Source organism: Anomaloglossus baeobatrachus, chromosome 9 (assembly GCF_048569485.1).
Source record: "Anomaloglossus baeobatrachus isolate aAnoBae1 chromosome 9, aAnoBae1.hap1, whole genome shotgun sequence".
Taxonomy (NCBI): Eukaryota; Metazoa; Chordata; class Amphibia; order Anura; family Aromobatidae; genus Anomaloglossus; species Anomaloglossus baeobatrachus.
In genome coordinates, this window is record NC_134361.1 from 159,191,965 (window position 1) to 159,217,472 (window position 25,508).

Consider the following 25,508-nt stretch of genomic DNA (forward strand, 5'->3'; position numbering starts at 1 on the left):
AGGGAGGAGGAAGTGGAAGGAGTGGAGGAGTAGTCTAGACAGGGCAAAAGTAAACAACTAAGTGAAAGTGAAGGAAGGAAAGTAGTAAAGGAGAAGAGTAAGCAAAGTGACAGAAGGAAAGAAAGCCTGAGAGCCCAGCTTTGTGTAGGGCCAGAACAGCAAGGTCAGCGACGGCGGTAACTGTTTGGAGGGGGACCGTTTGGAAGTTCCTGGAAGGACCCCGTTGGCTGTGTGCCCGGTGGTCTGGAGCAGTGTTCCGAAGGACAGTCAGCACCAGGGCAGGGGCCTCTCGGACCCCGGCAAGGCTAGGAGTCGCCAAATTTGCCAAATCCGTCAGTGACGGGGACGCAGATCCCCCAGCAACCAAGTCCCGATTGACGGCAACAGCCCGACCATTACCGGGGAGACACCGCCACCGCCAAGGCACAAGTTTCCCCAGGGCCAGCGCCTGCGGGCAAAGTGTAGAGCTCCTCCAGCCCAGATTGCAGTCGGGGAGCGGGTAACCGGAGGGAATCCACCGCTACCATCAGACAACATAGGTGCAAGGAAGAGAAACGTCACCTACCGGGAGTGCAGGTGCAGCCATCTGTGGGACCATCCTACCAGCCGTTGGTTTACCGTACAAACTGTGTCCGTGTGTCAGGCTGAGTGAGTACCATAGTGCCGCAAGGCACAGCGCTGCCCCCGCGCCCCTGCGCCCTCCAGGCCCTACACTTCACATCTCATCACCGGGCCCCGGGATCACCAACCACTACCCACGGAGGGGCAACACAACACCTGGCTGCTCCGCATCACCATCCCCGGGACCCCCACACTGAGCAGCGGTGGTGCAATCACCACAACCGTGGGTGGCGTCACGAACTATAGCAATCCCCACACCCAACAAACACCCCCTTTCACTCACGGGCGAGGAGTGTCGCTCGAGACACCCCGGGATCCGGCCCACGGCTCGAGCCACCAGGAGCAACTGCCGGACCCGAGCAGAAGGGGTGAGCGCGGTGTGCTGACACCCTCCTCCCCGCCCGCGACAACTTGGCGTCACGAACAGGATCTTACCGCTCTGCCGTCTGGTAGAGGTGCGCCTTGTTACCGCCGGAGGCATCCGGCGGAAAAATTTCAGAAGCCGCCATCTTTGGCGCGAAAAGTTCCCGCTCGAGCGTCTTCTCAAGCAGTAGAGGCGCGAAGGCCAAAACCCCGCCCCGAGAGAGGAGGGGCCGGAAAGAGCTAAGGGGGACGCGATGGCGGCTGGCTGCATGTAACAACGCAGCTAAAAAGACGGGGACACGAATGGAGAAATGGCAGCGTCCTCGAATTGGAGTGCGGGAATGCCCGCCACCGGAGTACCCAAGCTCTGGGGGAAACGAGGCGGAGTAGCTTTTGAAGACTGCGGCCCGGGTGAGCTCCCCGCCGGGACCGCGGCGTGGCTGGAGCGGGAGCTGGGCCGATTCTGCGTTAAGGTGAGGGCGCAGAGCCTGCAGCAGTTGATGGATTGGAAGGCAGAGATGCGAAGGATGGTTGCCGTAGTGGGGGCCCGTGAGCAAGGGGCCGCTGCGGCCGTGCCGCGTCGCGATCAGTCCACCCAAACCCCAGAACCGGCCCTGATTGAGTGGGAAACAGACATTAGCACTGCGGCTGGAGGTCCGAAGGGGATGTCGTTGATGGAGGAAGAGGTCCCAAGTATGCCGCCTCCGCCGCCATTCTTAACGGCTGTCAGTGGTTCAGGGTTGAACTGCCAGTGGGAGGAAAATCCCATGTACCGCTCGGTCGCGGAGTGGGCCGACACCATGCGGTGGTAGCCGCCTCCAGGGCAGCGGCTGCCCGCTGCACCGTCCCCGTTGGGACCACCACTGAAGTTGTTGTTGTTTAAACGTTTGAGATGATAAATGATTATACCGAGTTTGTCACCTGATTGTCTGCAGTGATTTGCAACCGGCTGGAGCCGGCACCGTTGTCCCCGTAGGGACCGTTTAAGTTTATTTGCATGGGAACTATCCATGGACAAGCCCGTGAACTCTGCAGGGCACCACAAACGTTAAGTGGCTTGTAAATATGTTGGGTACCGTTACCGTTTCCGCAATGCCGCCTCCGGAGAGGCAGGTTGGAGGGAGGGCCCTGAGCAGAGCAGGCTAGGGCCCAGCCACCAAAGGAACCGGTGGCCACCCTCTGGAGGGGAAGGACAGATCCCGCTCGGGTAACTTGTGCTGGACTGTGGGTCAAGGGGTGCTGCCTGGGCTTTAGGGGCAGCATCAGGGCCAGGTTACTTGGGTGGGAGAGAGCGGAAACCGTGACCGTATACCGTTGCAACGTTTAAGTAAATGTGCCTCCCGTCTTGGGAAGAGTTTATGATTAAAAATGTTATTTATGTTTTTGCTGAACCCTGTTATCCCCTTTTACAGAAAAATAAAACCGGTGTAGGACGGCAGCCCGCGGACGGTCTGCATTTTGCTAAGGGGGAATGTGTCGCCCTGGGCAAGCCAGGGGACACGGGTCACAACACCACCACACCCCACACTCCAGGTAGGCACATCTGCTAACCACAAATCCTTGTTGCCTTGCTCCAGGAGTCGGTTGATGCACACCAGGGGGTGGGCCAGGCGGTTGGCTCCGCCCACCGAGGAGCTCACAACACTGGAGGCAGGAAGAAACCAGGCAGATTAGCCCAGGCAGGGCAAGAGTGCAGTCTAGTCAGGGAGGAGGAAGTGGAAGGAGTGGAGGAGTAGTCTAGACAGGGCAAAAGTAAACAACTAAGTGAAAGTGAAGGAAGGAAAGTAGTAAAGGAGAAGAGTAAGCAAAGTGACAGAAGGAAAGAAAGCCTGAGAGCCCAGCTTTGTGTAGGGCCAGAACAGCAAGGTCAGCGACGGCGGTGACTGTTTGGAGGGGGACCGTTTGGAAGTTCCTGGAAGGACCCCGTTGGCTGTGTGCCCGGTGGTCTGGAGCAGTGTTCCGAAGGACAGTCAGCACCAGGGCAGGGGCCTCTCGGACCCCGGCAAGGCTAGGAGTCGCCAAATTTGCCAAATCCGTCAGTGACGGGGACGCAGATCCCCCAGCAACCAAGTCCCGATTGACGGCAACAGCCCGACCATTACCGGGGAGACACCGCCACCGCCAAGGCACAAGTTTCCCCAGGGCCAGCGCCTGCGGGCAAAGTGTAGAGCTCCTCCGGCCCAGATTGCAGTCGGGGAGCGGGTAACCGGAGGGAATCCACCGCTACCATCAGACAACATAGGTGCAAGGAAGAGAAACGTCACCGTCACCTACCGGGAGTGCAGGTGCAGCCGTCTGTGGGACCGTCCTACCAGCCGTTGGTTTACCGTACAAACTGTGTCCGTGTGTCAGGCTGAGTGAGTACCATAGTGCCGCAAGGCACAGCGCTGCCCCCGCGCCCCTGCGCCCTCCAGGCCCTACACTTCACATCTCATTACCGGGCCCCGGGATCACCAACCCCTACCCACGGAGGGGCAACACAACACCTGGCTGCTCCGCATCACCATCCCCGGGACCCCCACACTGAGCAGCGGTGGTGCAATCACCACAAACGTGGGTGGCGTCACGAACTATAGCAATCCCCACACCCAACAAACACCCCCTTTCACTCACGGGCGAGGAGTGTCGCTCGAGACACCCCGGGATCCGGCCCACGGCTCGAGCCACCAGGAGCAACTGCCGGACCCGAGCAGAAGGGGTGAGCGCGGTGTGCTGACACCCTCCTCCCCGCCCGCGACACACTTATAGTGTTTTAATGATCATGATTAAAAATTTAAATTTTAAAGGGAATTTTTGGATTGTGAATTGGTATTTTGATCTCTTATTTATCTGATATTGGTTTGCTGATTAATACATTTTTTCAGTAGTTTCAGTCTTCAGTTTCAGATTTTTTTATGGGAAATATTGAAATATCTACATTTCACAGTTCTAATACAATTTTTGCAGAATTGTCGCGGGCGGGGAGGGGACGCTGCGCTCACCACGCTCGGGTCCGGCGCTGCTGCTGCTCGATGGCTCGAGCGGTGGGTCGGATCCGGGGACTCGAGCGGCGCTCCTCGCCCGTGAGTGCAAAGGGGAATGGTGTTGGGGATTTATTGTCCGTGACACCACCCACGGTTGTGGTGAGGTTGTGACACCACCGCTGCTCTGGACGGGGATCCCGGGAGTGGTGACAGGGAGCAGCTTGGATGTTGTTCTTCCCCTCCGTGGGTAGGGGGATTGGTTGTCCCGGGGCCCGGTGAGGAAGGGAAGGCAGGCGGGTTACGGGGCTTGGTGAGGTGCAGGGTCGCGGGGGCAGCGCGGTGCCGCACGGCACGGTGGTACTCACTCAGCCAATGAAGATTGCAAAGTCTCCGGTAAAACAAACGGCTGGATGGACGGGTCCCACAGACGGCTGTGGTAGTTCTTCTCCCGGTAGGTTGGTGGTGACTGCCTTTCCCTGCACCTGTGTTATGTTCTCGGTTCTGGTGGCTTCCCACCGGTAACCCGCTCCCCAGATGGATGGAGGCTAAGGGAGCCCCTTTTGCCCGCAGGCTCTGGCCCTGGGAACTGTAGCCTTGGCGGTGACTGTATTTCCCTTCACAGTTTGAGCTGTTGCCTTCAATCGGGTCTTGACTGCTGGGAAACCCCGGAGGTTCCCTTCGCTAACGGATTTGACCGGTTTTACGGCGACTCCTAGCCTGGTCGGGGTCCGTAAGCCCTGCCGAGTGGTGCTGGCTTCTCTTCGCTCCCCAATCCGGTACCGGCGGGCCACCGCCCGTCCCCGGTCCTTACGGTTCACGTCAATCAGCCCCTCCTGCAGACGGTCACCACCGTCTGCCAACCTTGCTGTATGTGCCCGGGCCACGCACCCGGACACGGTCAGTCTCCTCCACTACCACTTCACGTCTCCACTCCACTACACTCGCCACTTCAACTCCTTCCTTTTCCCACCTCCAGGACTGTGTACTCCTCGGTGGGTGGGGCCAACCGCCTGGCTCCACCCCCTGGTGTGGACATCAGCCCCTGGAGGGAGGCAACAAGGATTTTTGTTTGACCTAGATGTGCCTAGCCGGGGTGTGGGGTGTGTTGTTGCAGTACCTGTGACGTCCTGGCTTGTCCAGGGCGCCACAGAATTCCTTCCCAAACCGCATTCCGAGGCATCGTTAGACAACATAGCAAAAGCTACCTCCATGGTCATATTTTTAGCTTTGTCCTCCGACTTTTTTGCAATTTAATACATTTTAATTTTGACTTTTTTTTAAGTAAACCGCTTTTTACACATAAGAAGCCCAGTTTGTGGAATTATTGGTGTTGGCTAATAATATGCTTCAATGTTCTGATCTTATATTACAGCCAGTTCTTCTGTTCATTTATTGCATCACGACTCAAATTTGTAGTTTCCACTGTCAGATCCCTGGCAGGCCTCCTCCCCTGGCTTCTCCTCCCCTCAGACTCTCCTCTTCTGCCTTCTAATCCTCCAGCTTGTGAGAAGCAGTTTTGTCCCAGATACCTGCAGGCGGAATAGTTTCTGAGGAAAGGAACTCAATGGAGCTGAGTGACAAGCAAGGGTAAGGGAGGGGGCTGACTCGTGTTGGGTTGTGTTCCTGGACAGGAACTTCACCATATCTCATGTATGGAGCTTTGTTTCTGCCATCGGGGTTATTAGTGATGATTTTTTTCGTGTGTGCTGCATTCAAGTAGTCTTTTCCGAGAGGAAAAAGACAGGAACTCTGCAGCCACCTATTGGAAGTAGCAATCCTAAAAGTCAAAGATCCTTACAGATGACTTAGGATAAGAAGCCAAACCAGAAACTCCATGTGTGTGGGGCTTTAGTCCATGGTGACATTACTGTTCTCCCTGTCTATTATCAGGATGTTGGAGGCTGCAGTGCATCTCGCCGCCGTTCACCTGCAGAGTTTATCTGAGCTGGAGAGGTTCCGTCTGCAGGAGATTGCGCTCAACACTCTGCAGCAGCGCGGACTCTGCACGGACATCAAGCCAGGTGAGACACGCGTGTACGTGGGGGAGAGTGGATGTGTGCAACGTAGATGACACTAGAGTTGTGTGACACTGCTGGAGAGAAGGGGGAAGGGGCACTTTCCCAGACTGAAAGGAAATGATCTGTTTATTTCTGGAATTCCCTCTGGTATGTGCTGCACGCAACCAGTGACAGCAATATGTTCCATATTATCTGTGTCCGTCTGTCCCATGTTGCGCTGTGTTCTGCCTCTTCCTAACATAGAACCCTTTATATTGCAGGTTACCAAAAAGCAAAGAAAATTGTGAAACGTAAGCAGGAGCAGAAAGGTATATTAATATATTTAAAGCAATTTATGCCTTGTTTTAGACAGTGACTCTATCTATCTATCTTTGGGGCAGCCAGAAAAAAAACAAGTGCAGCACTCGCAGCCTTTGAGAGAATGAGTGGATCAGTGGTCAAGTCGAACATGAGCTCCATTCTAAGGCCGTACCACACGGGGACTAATGCGATCCTCGCATGACACTCGGCTCACGCTGGCAGCACAGCAGGAGCAGAGTGTCATGTGAGTGTCACTGCGACTGAGGTCCGATCGTGCCATCGGACCTCAGCTGCGGGGGACGGGACGGGCCGGCACTGAGGAGGGGTGGGCAAGCGCTGAGGAGGGGTGGGCCGGCACGGAGGTGAAGAGGGAGGGATTTATCTCCCTCTCTCCTCTGTAGCCGAATATTGCCATTCTCGCCCTGCACTCGCGGTACACCGGTGTACTGCGAGTGCAATGCGATCTTTCTCTCGTCCCATAGACTTGAATGGATGCGAGAGAAAGAGTCTCGCATTATAATCGCAGCATGCTGCGATTGTTTTCTCAATACGATTGTGGCCGAAAAAATAATCGCTCATGGGTGCTGACACATATGTTAATATTGGTCAGAGTGGAAAGTGATGTTTTATCGCATTCCACTCGGTCCGATTTTCATGCCGTGTGGCTTAGGCCTAATTGGCGTGAAAGTTCCTCATTCTGCTGATTGGTGCAGGTCCCATAAGTTGGACCCCCACCAATCAATAAGTTATCCCGTGGAGAGGAGATTACTTGTTATCTCTGGAGAACCTCTGTTATGTGCATTCCTACCTTTCTGCAATAGAAAATAGAAATAAATAATCTTCTCCTAATTAATATCAGAGAGTACAAATGACAGCCATACACAACACAATCCACTATACCAAGACCAATAATACCCCATACAGGGGCCAAATACTGCAATACCAAGATAATATCACATACAAGGGACCAATAATACCACATATAGGGGCCAAATACTGCCATACCATGATAATATCACATACAAGGGACACATTAACCAGACCACATTATATCACCACATATTTGCTGAATAATACAATACTAATCATGAATAGAAACCACAACGCGAAAAACATTAATATTACCACCATTATACACAGGAGCTCTGTATATAGTGCATAGGTAATACAAAAATCAAAATTGATATTATACACAGGAGTTCTGTATATAGTGTATAGTGTACAAGTATTACAATGATCACCAGTGACATTATACACAGGAGCTCTGTAGTTTATGTCTAGTGTACAGGTAATGCAATGATCACTGAGACATTATACACAGGAGCTCTGTATATAGTATATAGTGTGCAGATAATACAGTGATCACCAGTGACTAGTGATGGGCGAACTCGCAGATATCCGCGATCGGTGGGACTAACTGGCCCAGAATTGATCCCGGATATGTGGCCCGACGCCGGTCCCCATATAAGTCTATGGGCACCAGAATGGTGGTAGAAGAGATAGGGGGATTGGAGCAAGCGCTCTATACTTACTGAGTCTGCAGCACGACTGTAACTGCTTCCAGGCCACTCACTCTTTTTCTGAGTCCACTTATTTACCTTCATGCATGCTCACTGCTTCTCCCCCCCACCGGCAGTCCTGGTGTCTGTGACTGGTTGCAGTCAGACGCGCTCACGGCCTGTATGACAGCATCTGACTGCAACTAATCAAAGGCGCTGTCTGAGGATCACTATCATGGTATAAAAATAAATAAATAAAACAATTGTCGTAGGGTCCCCCCTTATTATGATACCCAGTGCAGATAAAGCGTACGGCTACAGGCTAAAGCCTCCAGCTGTGTGCTTATTTTGGCTGTGTATGAAAATAAGAGGAACCGCACGCGTTTTTTTTGTTTTTGAAATATTTAAATAAATAATTTAAAAACTGGTGTGCGTTCCCACCAATCTTGACCCACAGCCAAGATAAAGTCAGAGAGCTGGCGCCTGGTATTCTCAAGCTGGGCAGACCCATGATTATTGGCCCCAAGCCTAAAAATATCAACCTGAAGCTGCCCAGGATCCATTAGATTTGACAATTCCAGAACTTTACTTAGCTCTTCCTGATTGCCCTGGTGCTTTGTCAATCGGGGTAATAAGGGGTTAATGGCAGCCCACAGCTGCCACACTAAGCCCCAGATTAGTTATGGGAGGCATCTATGAGACCCCCACAATACTAATCTGTAAGTGAAAAGAAATAAAGACAAACACCGAAAAAATCCTTTATTTGAAATAAAAGACAAAAAAACCCACCCTCTTTCAGCAATTTATTAATCCCCAAAACACCCAGGTCCAATGTAATCCACACGAGGTCCCACAATAATTCCAGCTTTGTTGCATCTGAAGGGACATCATGTGGCTATAGAATATGACCACCCACTTAGCCGCAGTGAATAGTTGTGACATTACTCAGGTTAGTTGTGGTCACTGCTAGAGGTTCTCACGGTCCTCCACCTGTGACTGCAAGTAACTTAACAACAGGTGAATTCATTAAACATTGAGGTCCCCTGAGGTCAGGTTACCTGCGGTCACAGGTGGAGGACTGTGAGAACCTCCAGCTGTGACCGCAACTAACCTGAGTTACGTCACCAATAATCGCTGCTATGTTATTGTCTGCCTGAAGTTACAGCGGGTGGTCATGTTCTATTGGTGCGCTGTGCCTTCAGATGTAGCAGAGCCATGATTATCGTGGGACCTCATGTGGTTTACATCGGACTTGGGTGTTTTGGAATTAATAAAGTGGTGAAAGAGTGTGTGTTTTTTTTATTTCAGATAAAAGGATTTTTTGGTGTTTGTCTTTATTTGTTTTCACTTACAGATTAGTAATGGGGGGGTTTCATAGACGCCTCCTTTTACTAATCTGGGGCTTACTGGCAGCTGTAACATTAACCCCTTAATACCCTGATTGCCACAACACTAGGGTAATTGGAAGAGCCGGGTAAAACACCGGTACTGTCGCATCAAATGGATGCGACAATTCCAGGTACCTGCAGGCTGCTATTTTTAGTCTGGAGGGCTCAATAATCATGGGTCTCCCCAGCCTGAGAATACCAGCTCCCAGCTGTCGGGCTTTATCATGGCTGGGTATCAAAATTGGGGGGACAGCATGCCGTTTTTTAAAATTATTTATTTAAATAATACTAATAAAAAGAAGCTAAATGCAGTTCCTCTTACAGACAAAATAAGTGCATGGCTGGGGGTTGCTGCCTGTAGCCATATGCGTTATCTGCGTTGGGTATCATAATATGGGGAGACCCTACAACAATTGTTTTATTTATTTATTTTTACACCACAATACTGATCAGCAGACAGCGCCTGTGATTGGTTGCACTAAGACACTGTCATACAGCCTAGGGGCAAGTCTGACTGTAACCAATCACAGACGTCAGGACTGCCGGTGAGCGGGGAAAGAAGTGCAGGAAAAGTGAATGAGCGGCCGCGAGACCAGTTACAGCCGCACCGGAGCCTCGGTAAGTATAGCGCGACTGCTCCTATCCCACTATCCCTTCTACCCCCATTTTTAATCGTCGGGTTCCTGTCGCCAGACTTATATGCGGACCAGTGTCCAGCCAGATATCTAGGATCAATCACGGGCCTGAACTGTTTTTTTTTTTTCAAACCCGGTAACACTCATCGGTCCCTGTTATCTGCGAGTCCGCCCATCACTAATCCCTAACTTTTTGTGAGTAGTGAATATATATTTTAGTGTGCTATGACTGTTTTCGGAACTTAACACTTTAAAAAAGATTGCTAATTGCTCTACATTTTTATTGAAATTGTTTTTATACATAAGGGAGAAATATATCAACCTGAAGTTACCAGTGATAAAATGTATAATGTGTGATGTGAAAACAGAATCACTGGATTATTTAGAAACATTCCAAAGTTATTACACCATAAAGTGACACGTCAGATCTGAAAAGTGGGTCTCTGTCAGGAAGGTGAAAACATAGTTGCACTGGAATAAGTACATTCATGTATAATTTTTTTTCCTGCAAAGCTCTTTTAAACAGTAAGTTTTTGTTGTGTTTTTTCCCCACACTTTTAGTGCATTTTTAGGGCTTTTTTTTTTTTTTTTTTTTTTTAAACCCAACATTTATTTTTCACGTGTTTTCATATAGGCCTTTATATGGGAATAAAACATGTAAGAAACAATATCAGCATAAAAAAATGGAACCTACAAACATTAGACGTTCATGACGTTAAAAAAAGGTACAAAAAATGTGTGAAAAGTCAAATGATGTTGTTTAATACAGATCAATTATGAATTAATGGAGGTGTCTACTACTTACACAAACCCTTCTCAATTGTCTTATTCCTGCATGTAAAATAAAATAAACAGCCTATACTCCCTTCCAGTGGCGGCACCGTTACCTTGACTGTGGCATCGGGTCTCCTGGGGCTCATGTGACATTGTCAGTTCTGCAGCCAATCAACAGCCACTAATGGTCGGCTTCAATCTCACTTCCTTTGGACAAAACTGACATCTAGAAGAAGAGAGAACTGCAGCTGCTCTCTCACGTCCTCTGAATGACAACAGCTTTTAATTGGCTGCAGAGCTCACATGACATGAACATCATGTGAACCTCAGGAGACCTGGTCTCGAAGTTGCCAGAACAGTGCTGGCACTGAAGGGGAGTATAGGCTGTTTTTTATTTTACATGCGGGAATATGACAATTGAGAAAGGGTTGATTGAGTAACTTCTTTGACCCCTTTCACGACCTTTGACGTACATATCCCACTGGTGATATTTCTAACATGGACCTTGCTTGGAACTACAGCCTGTTTATCTTCTGCTTGTCCTTGCAGATTATAACTTTTGGTTTACCTTATTTTACTCTGCACCTTCTCCCAGATTTTTAAAGAGGTACTAGGATCTCTCGATGACCACTTAGGACATGGGTCCCCAATTCCAGTCCTCAAGGGCCGCCAACAGTGCATGTTTTCAGGATTTCCTTAGTATTGCACATGTGGTAATTTAATCACCTGCACAGTTGATGATTCCAACACCCATGCAATGCTAAGTAAATCCTGAAAACATGCACTGTTGGCGGCCCTCGAGGACTGGAGTTGGGGAACCCTGACTTAGGAAGAGGAGGTCCAAATGGTCATGAGTCATCCAGTTAGGGTTGTTTCAGTCTGCGCAGAAACCTTTAGGGACTGCGCAGCTGGGACTTCTAGTCTGTACAAGAACCGGACTTTAATCCCTAGGATAGGACATCAATGTTTGATTGGTGGGGGTGCGATACTTGCCACCCCCACCAATTCGGTGTTCTCGGTGCTGCTGTTCGGTATTGCTCAGTTGTGGAGCTGTACAGCACAACGCCATCAACTGTATAGTGGCTGCAGCTGGGTATTGCACATTGACTCCCTATTTAATCAATAACCGTGGATATGTAGTATCCAACCACAGCCACTGTTCCATTGACATTCGGGCCACCACCAGCATTTGGAATTGCTGATCAGTGGGGGTGCTGAGTGTCACACCACCACCGATCAGAGATTAATTAATGTTAAAGTCTGGGATAACCCCTTTAAGAAGGTTCATATTTACTACAGCAAACATGTCTCCAACTGTGGGCTGGCCACACCAATAAGGCTTCTGCTATTTGTTGAAGCCCAGCTAGGAGACAGTTTTGACACAAGGGATTCGATGATACACAATATTTCTAGCTGCAGCAGTCTCTGATTTTTTTTGCTCCTTCATTTTCCTACAGATACTTCACATGGATTATTTGGGGTGACGCTATCAGATGTCCTTGCTCAGGATCGGGTAGAACGTCAGCGGATTCTACCGGTTCGAAATAGAAGAGCATGTGCTGAAGTTGAGAGCAGTGTCTTAAGTTTTCTAGTAGAAACCCAACGAGCATCTAACCCAGGAACAATATTGGACTTTCATGTACCGTCTGTGTTCAGAAATGGCACAATACAGACAAGAAGAAGGGTGAGACATCCAGATATGTATTCTATCACTTTATTACACACCAAAATATTGCCAATCAAAATTACCTATAATGCAAAAAGGGATTTGGCACATCCACATTATTCCATAAAATCACACATTAATATGAATTCATTAAAAAAAAAGACATACGCGTGTGGGACTAGATGTCATGATGTAACTGTAGGACATTGAGGGACAGGGGGTCCTATACTGTCCCTCACCCTCAGCTTCCCTAGGCCATCCCTAACCTTTGGAATACCACTAATGGTGGAGATGCCAGATTCCTGTGCCTTAATATTCTCCTGACCAGAACTAAACTATTTCCCTTTCCCAGGAAAAGAAGGGTCAGGAGTTTGATGTTAGCACAGATAAAGACAGACAAAGAAAAAAGCAAAACTGAGACACACTGCAAACTCACAGAAACAAACAGTGACAGACTAAGGAGAAAAGCAAGATGGAAGGTAGCAACAAAAGGACAAGAAGGGTTAACACTACAACCGCTCACTACATCCACCTGTAAGTTTGGATCACAATACCTCACCAGACCAGTATAGAGAAGCTATAGCTGGCATTAACTGAAGTGTCCGGCCAGCATATGTAGGAGGGGAGCGAATGTAACTAGCTCCCCCACAGCATGCAATCAAATGAAACTTAAAGCAGCCTAGCAGAGATTAATTCTTAGTAGCCTGCCTATGAATTACAAGGTTGTGGATCGATGCCCAAGTCTCCTTGTGCTGATCACAGACATCAGGGAAGTTAGCAGGCAGAGTGCGAGAATCTGTAGTCTCCACAGATCCTGACGCCGCCATGACAGTTAGTGATATTTGTAAATCCCTCCTTGTGACACCAGCACTCACACACAAGATAATATAAAACCAATGTCCAAGGACAAAGTGGGGTGAGCTTCAAAGTTTTCTTATTTCTCAAAATGAGTAATACTGTATATACTGGTTACATAATCTGAAATATGCTAGAGGAACAGAGGAACTGCATGCTATGCTACTGTGATGATGGATCATGTTTAGGTTAAACACCAGGAAAAGAATTCAGAGTTTTCTACATGATTTTAGACAGGACTTGATACTTTTTTCTGTTCGGCCTACATAGTCCTTCCGTGTATGGGAGAGTCAGCTAAGACGGCTGCCAGCCAAAGCTTCGAACGGCCAACAGCTATAGAATGTGTATGGTGGGCTTTAGGCTTGGTTACATAGACAGCTTCCAAAAGGCTTAGGAATAATAGCTGAAATTTTGATAGGATTTGATGTTCTTTTCCTCTTTGTACTGATTGATAATACAGCAAAGAAGCGAGATTTTCCTATAAAAGATGTTTTTTTCCTATGATTTTATATCAATTTTATAGTATGGTTTAGTTCACTAAAAGAGATTACTCCTTTTATTCCCGGTATACATTGGAAATTATGTAAAATACACAACGTTTCAGCCAACACAAGGCCTTCGTCAAGCCATTAAAATGGCTTGACAAAGACACTGCGTTGGCCGAAACGTTGTGTATTTTACATTGTTTTCAGTGTATTCTGGGACCAATAAAGATTTTTTGTAAACAAGAGAAGGAGTGTTTTGTTACTTGGCTTCTACAATATCGACTTCAAGCTTACAGCCAAATAGCGCGAACAGTAGAGCGGTGCATGGGATGCAGTTGCTTACATTTCCTTTTATTCCCTGTACAATTGTACTGTTCATATAGTGTTCTGTAGAAACAATTCCAGTTTATTACTGCTTCTTGTTTGTTGTTTTTAGTTTTACCAATAGACATTGGAGAGAATTTATCATGTGCTATATTGTTTAAGTCCTCTTTATTGGTGTTAAGCTTACATGTGTTTGGGTTTTTTTTGGTTTTTTTTTTTATAAATTAATTTCATTTTTCAATATGTGTTTCTTTCATTTGTAATGGACCCACCTAATGGGGTGATGATGAACAAAGATTTTGCAACATTTAAAAGAAAAAAAAGATTAATTCATAAATGGGTCAAATTGGGACTCAAAATTCAGACACAAATTACTTTTTTTTGGATTTAAATATTCCGAATAATAGGTCCAAGTTTAATTATTTAAAAATCATACCATGTGATTTTCTGGATTTTTTGGGGATTCTGTCTGTTACAGTTGAAGTGTACTTACGATAAAAATTACAGACTGCTACATTCTTTGTAGGTGGAAAAACTTGCAAAATTGGCAGTATATCAAATACGGTACTTATTTTCCCCATTTTATATAACCTAGTCACTCCTCCCCCAGATATAGCATTTATAACCTAGTGCCCCTCGCCCACATTTAGGATATTGAGCCCAGTCCCCCGTTTCCCTCATATAGCATATATAGCCTTGTCCCCATTTTCCTCATATAGCATATATAGGCTAGTCACCCCTCTCCAATATGTAGCATTTATAACCTAGTCCCCTTCCCCCACATATAGAATATAGAGCCTAGTCTCCCCTCTCCCTCATATAGCTTATATAGCCTAGTCCCCCTTCTCCCACATATAGCCTTCCCCTTTCCCCCACATATAGCATATATATCCTAGTCCCCCCTCTCCCATATATAGCCTTCCCCCTCTCCCAAATATATATAGGCTAGTTCTCCATTTCCTGCATATAGCCTAGTTTCCCTCCTCCACATATATTAAATATAACATATATATTACCTGGTCCCCTCTCCCCACATATAGCATATATAATCTAAATATCATCTAGCACAGCTTTTCACGGGTCTGCTAATCTACATCCATAGTGGTGTACTCCCTCCTTCTTCTGCTGTACTGGCAAAAGGTATTTGAGTCAGACTGTCACCTGTGCAGGAGAGGTGTTAGGGCTCTTTCAAATGTCTGTGCACAGACCAGAATGCACAGACTGGCCGCGGCTCTCCCAACAATAGCATGACAGTTTCATATATTTCTAAGAGGTTGTCACGCTTGGCACAGGAGACCTATGGCCAATCCCTGCACAGACTGCAATGCTACAGACTAGCCTGGGGTCTCCTGACCCGAGCGTGACAGTCTCATAGAAGTATATGAAGTAGTTATTATCTGATCAGGAGAGCCGCAGCCAGTTTGTGCATTATGGTCTGTGCAAGGACCGAAGTGCATGGACGTCTGAAAGAGCCTTACTGTCAGTGACACTTCACTTCTCCTGCACAGGTGTCAGTCTGACTCAAACACTAAAGCGCGGGTACAGCAGGAAAAGGAGGGAGTGCGCCACGATGGATGGAGGCTAGCAAAGCAGTGATACCTGTGCTAGGGTAAGAAGGGGAGGATCCTTCAATCTCTTGCCAGTGTTAGCCCTACAGTTGGCCTACCGGTGGATTCCCCGATTTCCCGGTGGGGCAATCTGAGCCTACTATACAGTGACAGCTCTCCACGGACCATTATCTGCATCTCCACACCATTCCCCTCTTAACGGGTACTTTTTAAAGACTATCTCAAAACCTGCCATCATCGTTCTGTATGCAGTAAATAATAAACTGCAGTGGGTCACATGAATTTTGAATGCTCCTAATGTTATACCACCATCTTCATGTAAATCAACGAGGGGTTTTCTTGTATTACCTCCTCCACTTCCTGTTAATAATTTTATCTTTATATGGTTTTTCATACTTTTATAACTATTTACAACTAATAATACACCAGTGTCTTAAGGTATCAGTGGTTGAAGTGTGTGATGTTGCATACAGTTCACACACTGTATAATGGAGTTTTTTCACTCACTTTGCTGCAATGCGAAGTTGACTCAGGGACATACGGTCTCTTTAAAAGTCCAAACGGTTTATTAAATCAGTATAGACCTTTCTATGAACACAAACACATTGCCTCTTGTGGCTGAAAGGCATAGATACGGATTTCTGGTCCATAACCGTCACGGTTTACCCGCATAGGTTTAGATACGCCTCTCCAAAGACGTAACCCACTGAACCCAGTCAGATGAAGCCAAATCTCTATTTTCACAGGGGTCCCTTCACAGAGGTTTCTGTGCCTCTATCCTGAATCCAGCAGCCTATTCACTCTCTCTCAGAGGCTGCTCCTCAGACACTTGGATTTCTGGTCTGTAACGTTTGCAGTTCAACCGCATGGGTTTGGATACGCTTCCAGTATCCTGGTTGAGCTCACTCGGCCTCCACTCAGTCATTCCAGTCAGCTGAAGCGAACCCTCACCTTCCACAGCTGGGGTCCCCTTCACAGGCTTCAACACCTCTCCACAGCCTCCAGCAGCCTCTCCACACTGGTTCCTCCCAGAACACACACTATCTCAGAGGTGGCTTCTCACACACATCACCCTGTGCTACAAAACCTGTCTCCATTTTACAGACATGTTACACACCTCAGACACACCCATGTGCGGGAGGGGGGTTTTAGGTAGCCAGACCCACCCATCTCTCCAGCTACCTGTAAACCTGACCCAGAGAACACTTTACAAAACATGTGGCACTACAAGTACCAAAATGGACATACAGGTTTACACCACTTCTGTGGTACATACCGGCCATTCACAATGTAGCTGGTCGCCATCTTACAAGTGAAATCCTGTATAGCATTGGTTTTATGATCTGACCTTGTGAGATATTTTTATTTTTCTTGATAATATTCTAACTAGTGATGGCTGGACCCGGACTGTAAAAGTCTGGATATGCGCGGTTTCAAAAGTATCTGGGTGCTGGGCCCAGAGTTCTCAGTGCACTCTGGCTAATAATCCGGATCCAGCAACTTGCCAAAAAAAAAAACAATAAAAGGAAAAATAAAAATAAAGCAAGTGCGCTATACTTACCGAGTCTCTGGCGCGGCTTTAACTTCTTCTTCCGGGGCTGCTCATTAGCATCATACATATGCACTGCTTCCCCCACCCTGGTAGTCCTGGTGTCTGTGAAAGCGTCTGACTGCTTGCAATCAGAGACCCTGTCTGTGGGTTTATGTCGTGGCATGGTGCAAAAATAAACAGCGATTTTCTTCCAGGAGAGGCAGGTCTGTAAACTAAGTGACCTCACCTGAGGGAAGGTCACTGAGTTTAATTAGGTCACCCGAGGTCAGGTCACCTGCAATCACAGGTGGAGGGCCGTTGGAACCTCCAGCTGTGACCGCAAATAACCTGAGTGACATCACCGCTCATCGCACAGCTCAGTCTCTGCCTAGAGCTCACAGCGGGCTTTCATGTTCTATGGCTGCTTCCTGTCACTTCAGATGTAGCAGAGTTGGAATCATTGTGAAACTTCGTGTGGATTACGTCATACCTGAGTGTTTTGAGGGCTAATAAATTGGTGAAAGCGTGTTTTGTTTTTTTTTTTAAATAAAGGATATTTTGGATGTTTGTGTTTTATTTCTTTTCACTTTCATATTAGTCATGGAGGGTCTCATAGATGCCTCCCATTACTAATCTAAGGCTTAGTGGCAGCTGTGAACTGTTATTAACCCCTTATTACCCTGATTGCCACCGCACCAAAGCAATCGGGAAGAGCCAAGTAAAGTTTTGGGACTGTCGCATCTAATGGATGCAACAATCGTTGGCAAAGGCAGGCTGCTATTTTTAGGCTGGGGGGCATGGGCTTCCTCAGTCTGAGAATACGAGCCCCTAGCTGTCAGCTTTATCATTGCTGGGTATCAAAATTGGGGGGACCGCATGCCATTTTTAATGATTATTTATTTAAATAATTTTTTAAAAAGCCGTATGCGGTTCATCTTATTTTTATACACAGCCTAGATGAGCACACAGCTGGGGGCTGCAGCCTGTAGTCGTATGCTTTATTTGTGCTGGGTATAATAATATGGAGGGCATCCGCTACGTCTTGAGGAAAGAAGTTTTAATCATAATCACAGACGAGGATTCTTTACTGTACGAGCAGTGAGACTATGAAACTCTCTGCCGCATGATGTTGTAATGAGTGATTCACTACTAACATTTAAGCAGAGCCTGGATGCCTTTCTTGAAAAATTTAATATTACCAGTTATGTATATTAGATTTTATGACAGGGTATTGATCCAGGGAACTAGTCTGATTGCCGGATGTGGAGTCAGGAAGGAAATTTTTTCCCCATTGGAACGTGTTTGCCACATTGGGGTTTTTTTTGCCTTCCTCTGGATCAACATGTTAGGCTACGGGTTGAACTAGATTGACTTAGAGTCTTCCTTCAACCTTAAAAACTATGATACTATGATACTATGACAATTTTTATTTTTACACCAATCTACATTGACCCGCAGATAGGGTCTGTGAATGAAAGCAGTACGACATGCTGTCGCACAGACTGGGAGTGCTGTCTGACTGGAACAAATCACAGACGCCAGGACTGCCAGTGGTTGGGGGATGTAGTGAATATGTATGAGGCTAATGAGCAGCCCCACAAGTAGAGTGAGCAGCCTAGAAGCAGTTACATCTACGCCAGAGACTTAGTAAGTATAGTGCGCTCTTTCCCTTCCACGAGCATTGTTAAGCACTGGATTCTGGTCCACATAGACTTCTATGGGGCCCAGCGTCTGACCAGATATCCAGGATCAATGCCGAGCCAGATCCGATTTTTTATTTTTTTTTAAAGCCGGTTAGACCAGTGTTTCTCAACTCCAGTCCTCAAGACCCACCAACAGACCATGTTTTCAGGTTTTCCTTAATATTAGACAAAGGAATAATTCCATCACCTGTGTAACACTAAGGAAATCCAGGAAAACCTGATTGCGGAAAACCTGAAAACATGATCTGTTGGTGGGTCTTAAGGACTGGAGTTGAGAAACACTGGGTTAGACCCATTGATCACGGATAGCTGCAACTCCGCCCATCATTAATTCTAACCTATGTAGCGCGATAGCATTATTATTATTAGATTTCAAATTCCTGACAGGCCAGCACATGGAGCCAGTCTTACTACCAGCAGCTTTAGCTTTTGTTTTTATGATATCCATATCTATGATGGCTGCGTGACTGTATATGACAGATGAGGCTTGCATTGGGATGTGCTCAGACACAGACAGTGCCATCGAGACAGATAAACATTTTTTTGTTGTCGTCTGCTAGCACAAGTGATGATGAGCCGCAGCAACAACACAGCAGGCAAGCAACTGTTCAGTTGTGTTCACACCAATCGGGTGCCCGCAGAGTAATATTCTCAGTGCCAGAATTTAATTCTATCACTGGCATAACTATCAAAGGAGAGTTGGAATGTTAGAAATGTTTTTTATTTTTAAGAAAACATTATAAATGCAGCTATTGAGCAGACCAATTTATAACGCCTTGAAAAAGTAAGTCATACCTTGTGAAATTTTCTACATTCTCTCACTTTACACCCAAAAACTTAAAGGTTTTTATTGGGATTATACCAACACAATGAATCAAGTATTTTTGAAGTGTAAAAAAAAGTGATACATGGTTTTCTAAATAGTTAAAAAAATATAAATCTGAAAATTGTAACGTGAATTTGTATTCAATCACCTGAGTCAATACTTTGTAAGACCACCTCACTGCAATTACTGCTGCTAGTCTTTTGGTGGATGTTTCTACCAACTTTGGACATCTAGAGGCTGACATTTTTGCCCTTTCTTCTTTGTATACGAGCTCTAGCTCAGTGAGATTGGATGGAGACATCAAGTCTCAATGGAATTTAGGCCTGGACTGTGACTGCGCCATTCGCACACATGAATATACTTTGGTCTAAGCCATCCATTGTAGCTCAGGCAGGATGATTAAGATCATGGTCCTGTTGGAACATGAACGTACGCCCTAGTCTCAAGTCTTTTGCAGCCTCTAACAGGTTTTCCATCCGTCTTCCTATCAACTCTAACCAGTTTCTCTGACCCTGCTGAAGAAAAGCCTCCCCACAGCAGGATGCTGCTACCACCATGTTTGACTGTGGGGATGGTGTTTTCAGTGTGATGTTCAGTGTTAGTTTTCTGTCACATATAGCATTTTGCACTTAGCCCAAAGAGTTCTACTTTGGTCTCATCTGCCAGAGCTGTCACATGCCATGTAAAGGCCATGAAACATGGTGGTAGCAGCATCATGCTGTGTGGATACTTTTCTTCAGCAGGAAAAGGGGTGAAGTGTGTCTATTTAGGAAGTCCTTAATCTTGGTGTTAAGATATATTTAAACTAGCTGATAGTCTGTCAGATTCTAACATTAATGACTAACCATTCATGATAATTGTGTAATGTGAATGGGTTTAGTGACTGAACAATGTGTCCAAAAATGCTTGTTCCTCATGCATGAAATCGTTTAGGTGAGCAAAAAAATTCTCATTCATCTTTTAGGCTTCATTCACACATCAGTATTTTTTCATCAGTGTCTGCATGCCAAAGCCAAGAGTGGAGCTTACAGAGAAAAACTATGAGATCTAACACTTGTTCACTCCTTGATAAAGCTATCAGGCAAAACGTACATCGGAGTTCTGGAGATCGTCAGTGCCATGTTGCTTCTCTTTTTTACATGGTATGTCCTTCAAATTGATATGCTACTGTGACGCCCTGACAAAATCAGGTTGTCACAGGAGACTGCATCCATGTTCCAGATGCAGGACTCTCTCCTCCTTAGCCTCCCAACACGACCCCACACAGGTACATACACCAGCCACAAAAGCCTAGTCACCCCCCGGACAATAGGGACACACCAGTGGGCGGGGCCAGGCAGTTGGTGACGCCCACTTAGGGATTCTGAAATGTCAAGGGGAGGAAACACAACAGTCGAGTGAAGTCTAGACAGAGGAAGTTAGAGGAGTGAAGTGGTAGTCGGGGGTTGTAGCTCCCGGAATACCGGACTACCTGAGCTGACTAGGTGGCAGACGGCAGAGCAGGGCCACAGGCGATGGAGATCCGGTCGCGGTTGACCTTAAGTGGACCAGGGCAGGGTTGTAGACCACCGGTGCCGACAGCGGGAATCCGGTCCGAAGGCCGTGCAAAGTCGGGGTACCTGGACCCTAGGGCGAGGACAGCTGCAAGCAACTTTCCAATTAACCAGCAGGGGACATGATTCAAAGTCTTGTCCCACTAACAGCCCAGATAGAGCGAGACGGAAGCCCAACGCGGGGGATAGGGCATCTGCAAGAACCTGCTAAAATCCCAAGGGTCAGCGGGCCACAGCTCCCACGGAAAAGTCACCGGGAGCGGACTTATCTCGTTTCATGCGGACTAGTCAACACACAAGACAACAACACTGTGACTGTACCAAGTCACTAGTGCGACCGCACTTAGAATACTGTGAACAATTCTGGTCACCGATATATAAGAAGGACATAGCTGAACTGGAGAGGGTGCAGAGAAGAGCCACCAAGATTATTAGAGGAATGGGTGGGCTGCAATACCAAGACAGGTTATTAAACTTGGGGTTATTTAGTTTGGAAAAACGAAGGCTTAGGGGGGATCTAATCACAATGTATAAATATATGAGGGGACAGTACAGAGACCTTTCCAAAGATCTTTTTACACCTAGGCCTGCGACTGGAACACGGGGGCATCTGCTACGTCTTGAGGAAAGAAGGTTTAATTATAATCACAGACGAGGATTCTTTACTGTACGAGCAGTGAGACTATGGAACTCTCTGCCGCATGATGTTGTAATGAGTGATTCACTACAAACATTTAAGCAGAGCCTGGATGCCTTTCTTGAAAAATTTAATATTACCAGTTATGTATATTAGATTTTATGACAGGGTATTGATCCAGGGAACTAGTCTGATTGCCGGATGTGGAGTCAGGAAGGAAATTTTTTCCCCATTGGAACTTGTTTGCCACATTGGGGTTTTTTTGCCTTCCTCTGGATCAACATGTTAGGCTACGGGTTGAACTAGATGGACTTAGAGTCTCCCTTCAACCTTAAAAACTATGATACTATGATACTATGAACACTCAAGTGCAGGAGGAAGGGCCCCTGTTCTGTCCGCCAGTGTGCGGGACCCGAGCATACCCCTCCGGAGGCTACCGGTTTCCGGCAGTTGATTTACTTGTAATAACCTGCAGGTAACGGGATACGCAAGGACTGCACGGAACCACGGGGGTTAATCAATGCAAATTTAATAACATATTGCACAACACAGGTGGAGGAATAGTGTGGGAAAGGAGGGAGAGAAAAGCGGGAATGTGCACAGCAGTAGATATAATGTAATATACATACAACCACTTTGAATAGCTTGTCAAGGGTGGGAAGCCTCAGATTGTACTCCCAAAAGCAAAACACAAAAATCCTTATTAAGCAAAAAAACGCAGGGTCCTTGTTACCTTACTTGCATAACACAGTGCAGAGTCATTTCCTATCTGTCCCTAACTAAAAGTAGTGTGCACACTTAACTGCAGGTTTCAGCGTGGGGTACCTCGTCACCGTTGGGGCCCGTATTCCGCCGGCAGACACCTCTAAAGTTCAGTCTTTGTCCCGTCTCTGTAATTTGCCCGTGCTGTCTGGCTCCTCGCTCCACATCCAGCCTTTCTTGGATCTGTGTCTTGGGGAGATGTCACGAACACTCAGGTACTTGGACCTTGTTCAGCAGGGCAGAATGCGGCCTTGCCTTCTTCAGCACGTCCGAACACACACACCTCAGCATAAAACAGCTACCAAACAAAACTAGCTCCTCCTCACATCCTGTTCAGGACTGTACCAAGTAAATCAAGTAGCAGGGGTTTGTGCCCGCTGTTCTTTGTTTTGACAGCAGGTGGCAGCATAACAAGGAAAAGTTCACAGTCTTCTAACTTATATATGTAAATGTTAACAGGTCTTACATACTATCTGGACTCTGTGTGATTTAATTCAAAACAGTGAGTACACCGGTATCCTCCGGTCCAGCCCTGCAGACTGCGTCCCAGCACTCCACCTACACCTGGCCCTGGGACATCCCCCCTACCCGTGAAGGGGATACCATCTTGCTGCCCTGCTCCATCAGCCCCAGGCATCCCATACAAAGGCAGCGACGGTGTCACCAACAATCACCGCAACCCACAGGTGGCGTCACTGACAAACTCTCCCCTGTAAATAGCCCCTCTTTTTCACTTGTGGGCGATGGACGGCTGCACGAGACCGGGTCCGGCTGCCAATCGAGCCACAGCAACCGCCCGAATCCGAGCGTCTCGAGCAGCTGCCGTGGTCTGTCCCTCGCCTGCAACACTACATATCTTTTGTGGTATGTAATTAATGATGGGTGGACTCTGGATTACCTGGGTCGGTGGGTATATCTGGATTTAAAAATAAAAAAAAAAAAAGGGGTTCGGTCTGGAATTGATCCCAGATATCTGGCCGGATGCCAGTCCCCATATAGGGGCCAGAATTCGGTGCTTAAAGATGGTGGTAAAAGGGATAGAGGGATTGGAGCAAGCATGCTATACTGAGTAAGTCTCCTGTAGACATTCTTGATTTTGGCATACAAATACTGATGACATACTGAAAAAAAAATATTGATGTGTATTGCCTTTAACGATTATCTGCTTGTCTCATTCACATGTAAGATTTTTTTCAAGTGCGAGAAATACTGACCGAGTTTTATCAGTGATTTTGGTCACAGTTTCATCCGAGTTTTATCAGACTTAGGTCCGGTTTTCATCAGTTTTTATCATATGTGGAAAAAAAGGTTTCTGTTTGTTTCCTAACAGTCCATGATAATAGGACTGAACTTAGATGGCATCCATAAACCATAAATAAAACTAGGGGTGGAACGATCGCAGTTGCAGGGGTCCCCATCGCGATCGGGCCCGGGATTCAGGAGGCCCAAGGACCTCAGTTAGTGGCGCACCACAAATGGAGGCAGGACATGCGCTTGCTATGGGGACCGGTGCCAGCGCTGGCAGCGGGCCCCCCGTCGAGGATCGTACTTTGCAGATGCCAATGTGAAGCCCCACAGGTGTGGTGTAGCGGTGCATTACCTTCAGGGACTCCACATGATGGGACGCTTCTGGTCACAGGTAGGGAACCTTCTTGGGATTGTCGTGACGCCACTCTCAGAATTGCGGTCAATGGGGACCGCCACTGCAGATTAAGGGATGCCTGGGGCTGATGATGGGTGCAGTCAATTGTAATAGCCTCCTGAGAGTGAGGCAAGCCCCAGGGCCCTGTGTAGGTGTGTGGAACCACAAGGCGCAGAATAATTCAACACAAGCAGAATGTCTTTCAGGGGTTTTACTCACTGTTGATGGCAGGGTGAGTAACCCGGGCGTAGCTGGGATGAACCAGGCTGGAACCAGGCGTCCTTCAGGCTGACTTGTGAGGATGGCTACTGACTCGCCTTCCTTAGCCCTTCTGTTGATTGTGATGACCCCGACTTGCAGTCCCTATGGGGGTCACCCAGGGAAGTTACTGCTCCCCTCGTTTCAGCCCGTTTGCTTGTAGCCTGGACCAGGTCACTCCGGCTGCTTGCCTCCTGAGAACTATGGGCCCTCACTTTGCTACGTGGCTGCGGACTCTGTGGTGTCATCTTGGGGGTTTGATGTGCCCCCTCAGGCAGGTTTGGCAGAAGAAAGCTGGATCTATCTCTGCACTGGGACCTGCTACCCCTGCGGGCCTGGTACCTCCCTGGCAGTCCCCTTACTTTGCCACCCCGTTGCTCTCTCTAGCTTCGGGTGGATTTCGGTCGGCACTACCAGGTGACCGATCTCCCCCGTCAGTAGTCACTGCGTGGACGCTGTTAGACTGCAACAGCTCCAGGATCTGCTCCTGCTCTCCCTGAGCTGCACACTAAACCGGCTCACTTGTGGGTTCTGCACTCTTGCTCCTGTCTGAGCTCCACTTGCATGCTCCTCTCTCCTCCCCTCTCTGCTTCAGACTGTTTGTTCCTCCTTCTTCCTCTTTCCCCCTTGTGCCTGCCTACGCCACCTAGCAACCAGGCTCTCTACCACACCCCTTGAGTGGACATGGAGCCCACGCCCCCTCTTGGAAGCTCTCAGGAGTCCTCCCAAAGGTAGATGTGTGAGACCTGATTACTATGCGCCTGTGTAGTCACACATCGGTCAGCCTTCTGGATTACCTGTATTGTACTGCCCCCAGCATGGGTGCAGTACTCAGTGGTGCCTGACCAGGTCAGGGGCGCCACACCAATACAATTGAAAGCCATGATGAGAGAGTGAGTGGCGCGCTGCCTCTCTCATCCTTCTCCCGCTGTGTCTGCACTCTGACAGCTCAGCACAGCGGAGCGCGATGACGTCACTACTGCACGCTACATGTAATACATGGAGGACTATTGGGGTGCATTATACTACAGTATATGGAGGACTATGGGGAGTGTATTATAATACATGAAGGACTATGGGAACTGCATTATAATACATGAAGGACTATGGGGGCGCATTAAACTATATGCAGGACTA

At 47.6% G+C, this 25,508-nt stretch overlaps 1 protein-coding gene across 1 annotated transcript in view; it reads left to right on the plus strand.

Annotated features, from left to right (window-relative positions):
- Positions 1-5,447: 5,447 nt before the first annotated feature.
- LOC142250590 (rho GTPase-activating protein 6-like) overlaps positions 5,448-25,508 on the plus strand; it is a 194,731-nt gene continuing 174,670 nt past the window's right edge. Inside the window, exons 1-4 of the mRNA XM_075322772.1 lie at positions 5,448-5,534; positions 5,838-5,968; positions 6,226-6,273; positions 12,019-12,245. Of these exons, the coding sequence (XP_075178887.1) occupies positions 5,512-5,534; positions 5,838-5,968; positions 6,226-6,273; positions 12,019-12,245 (429 nt within the window). The 5' untranslated portion in view covers positions 5,448-5,511. The remainder of the gene's footprint in view (positions 5,535-5,837; positions 5,969-6,225; positions 6,274-12,018; positions 12,246-25,508) is intronic.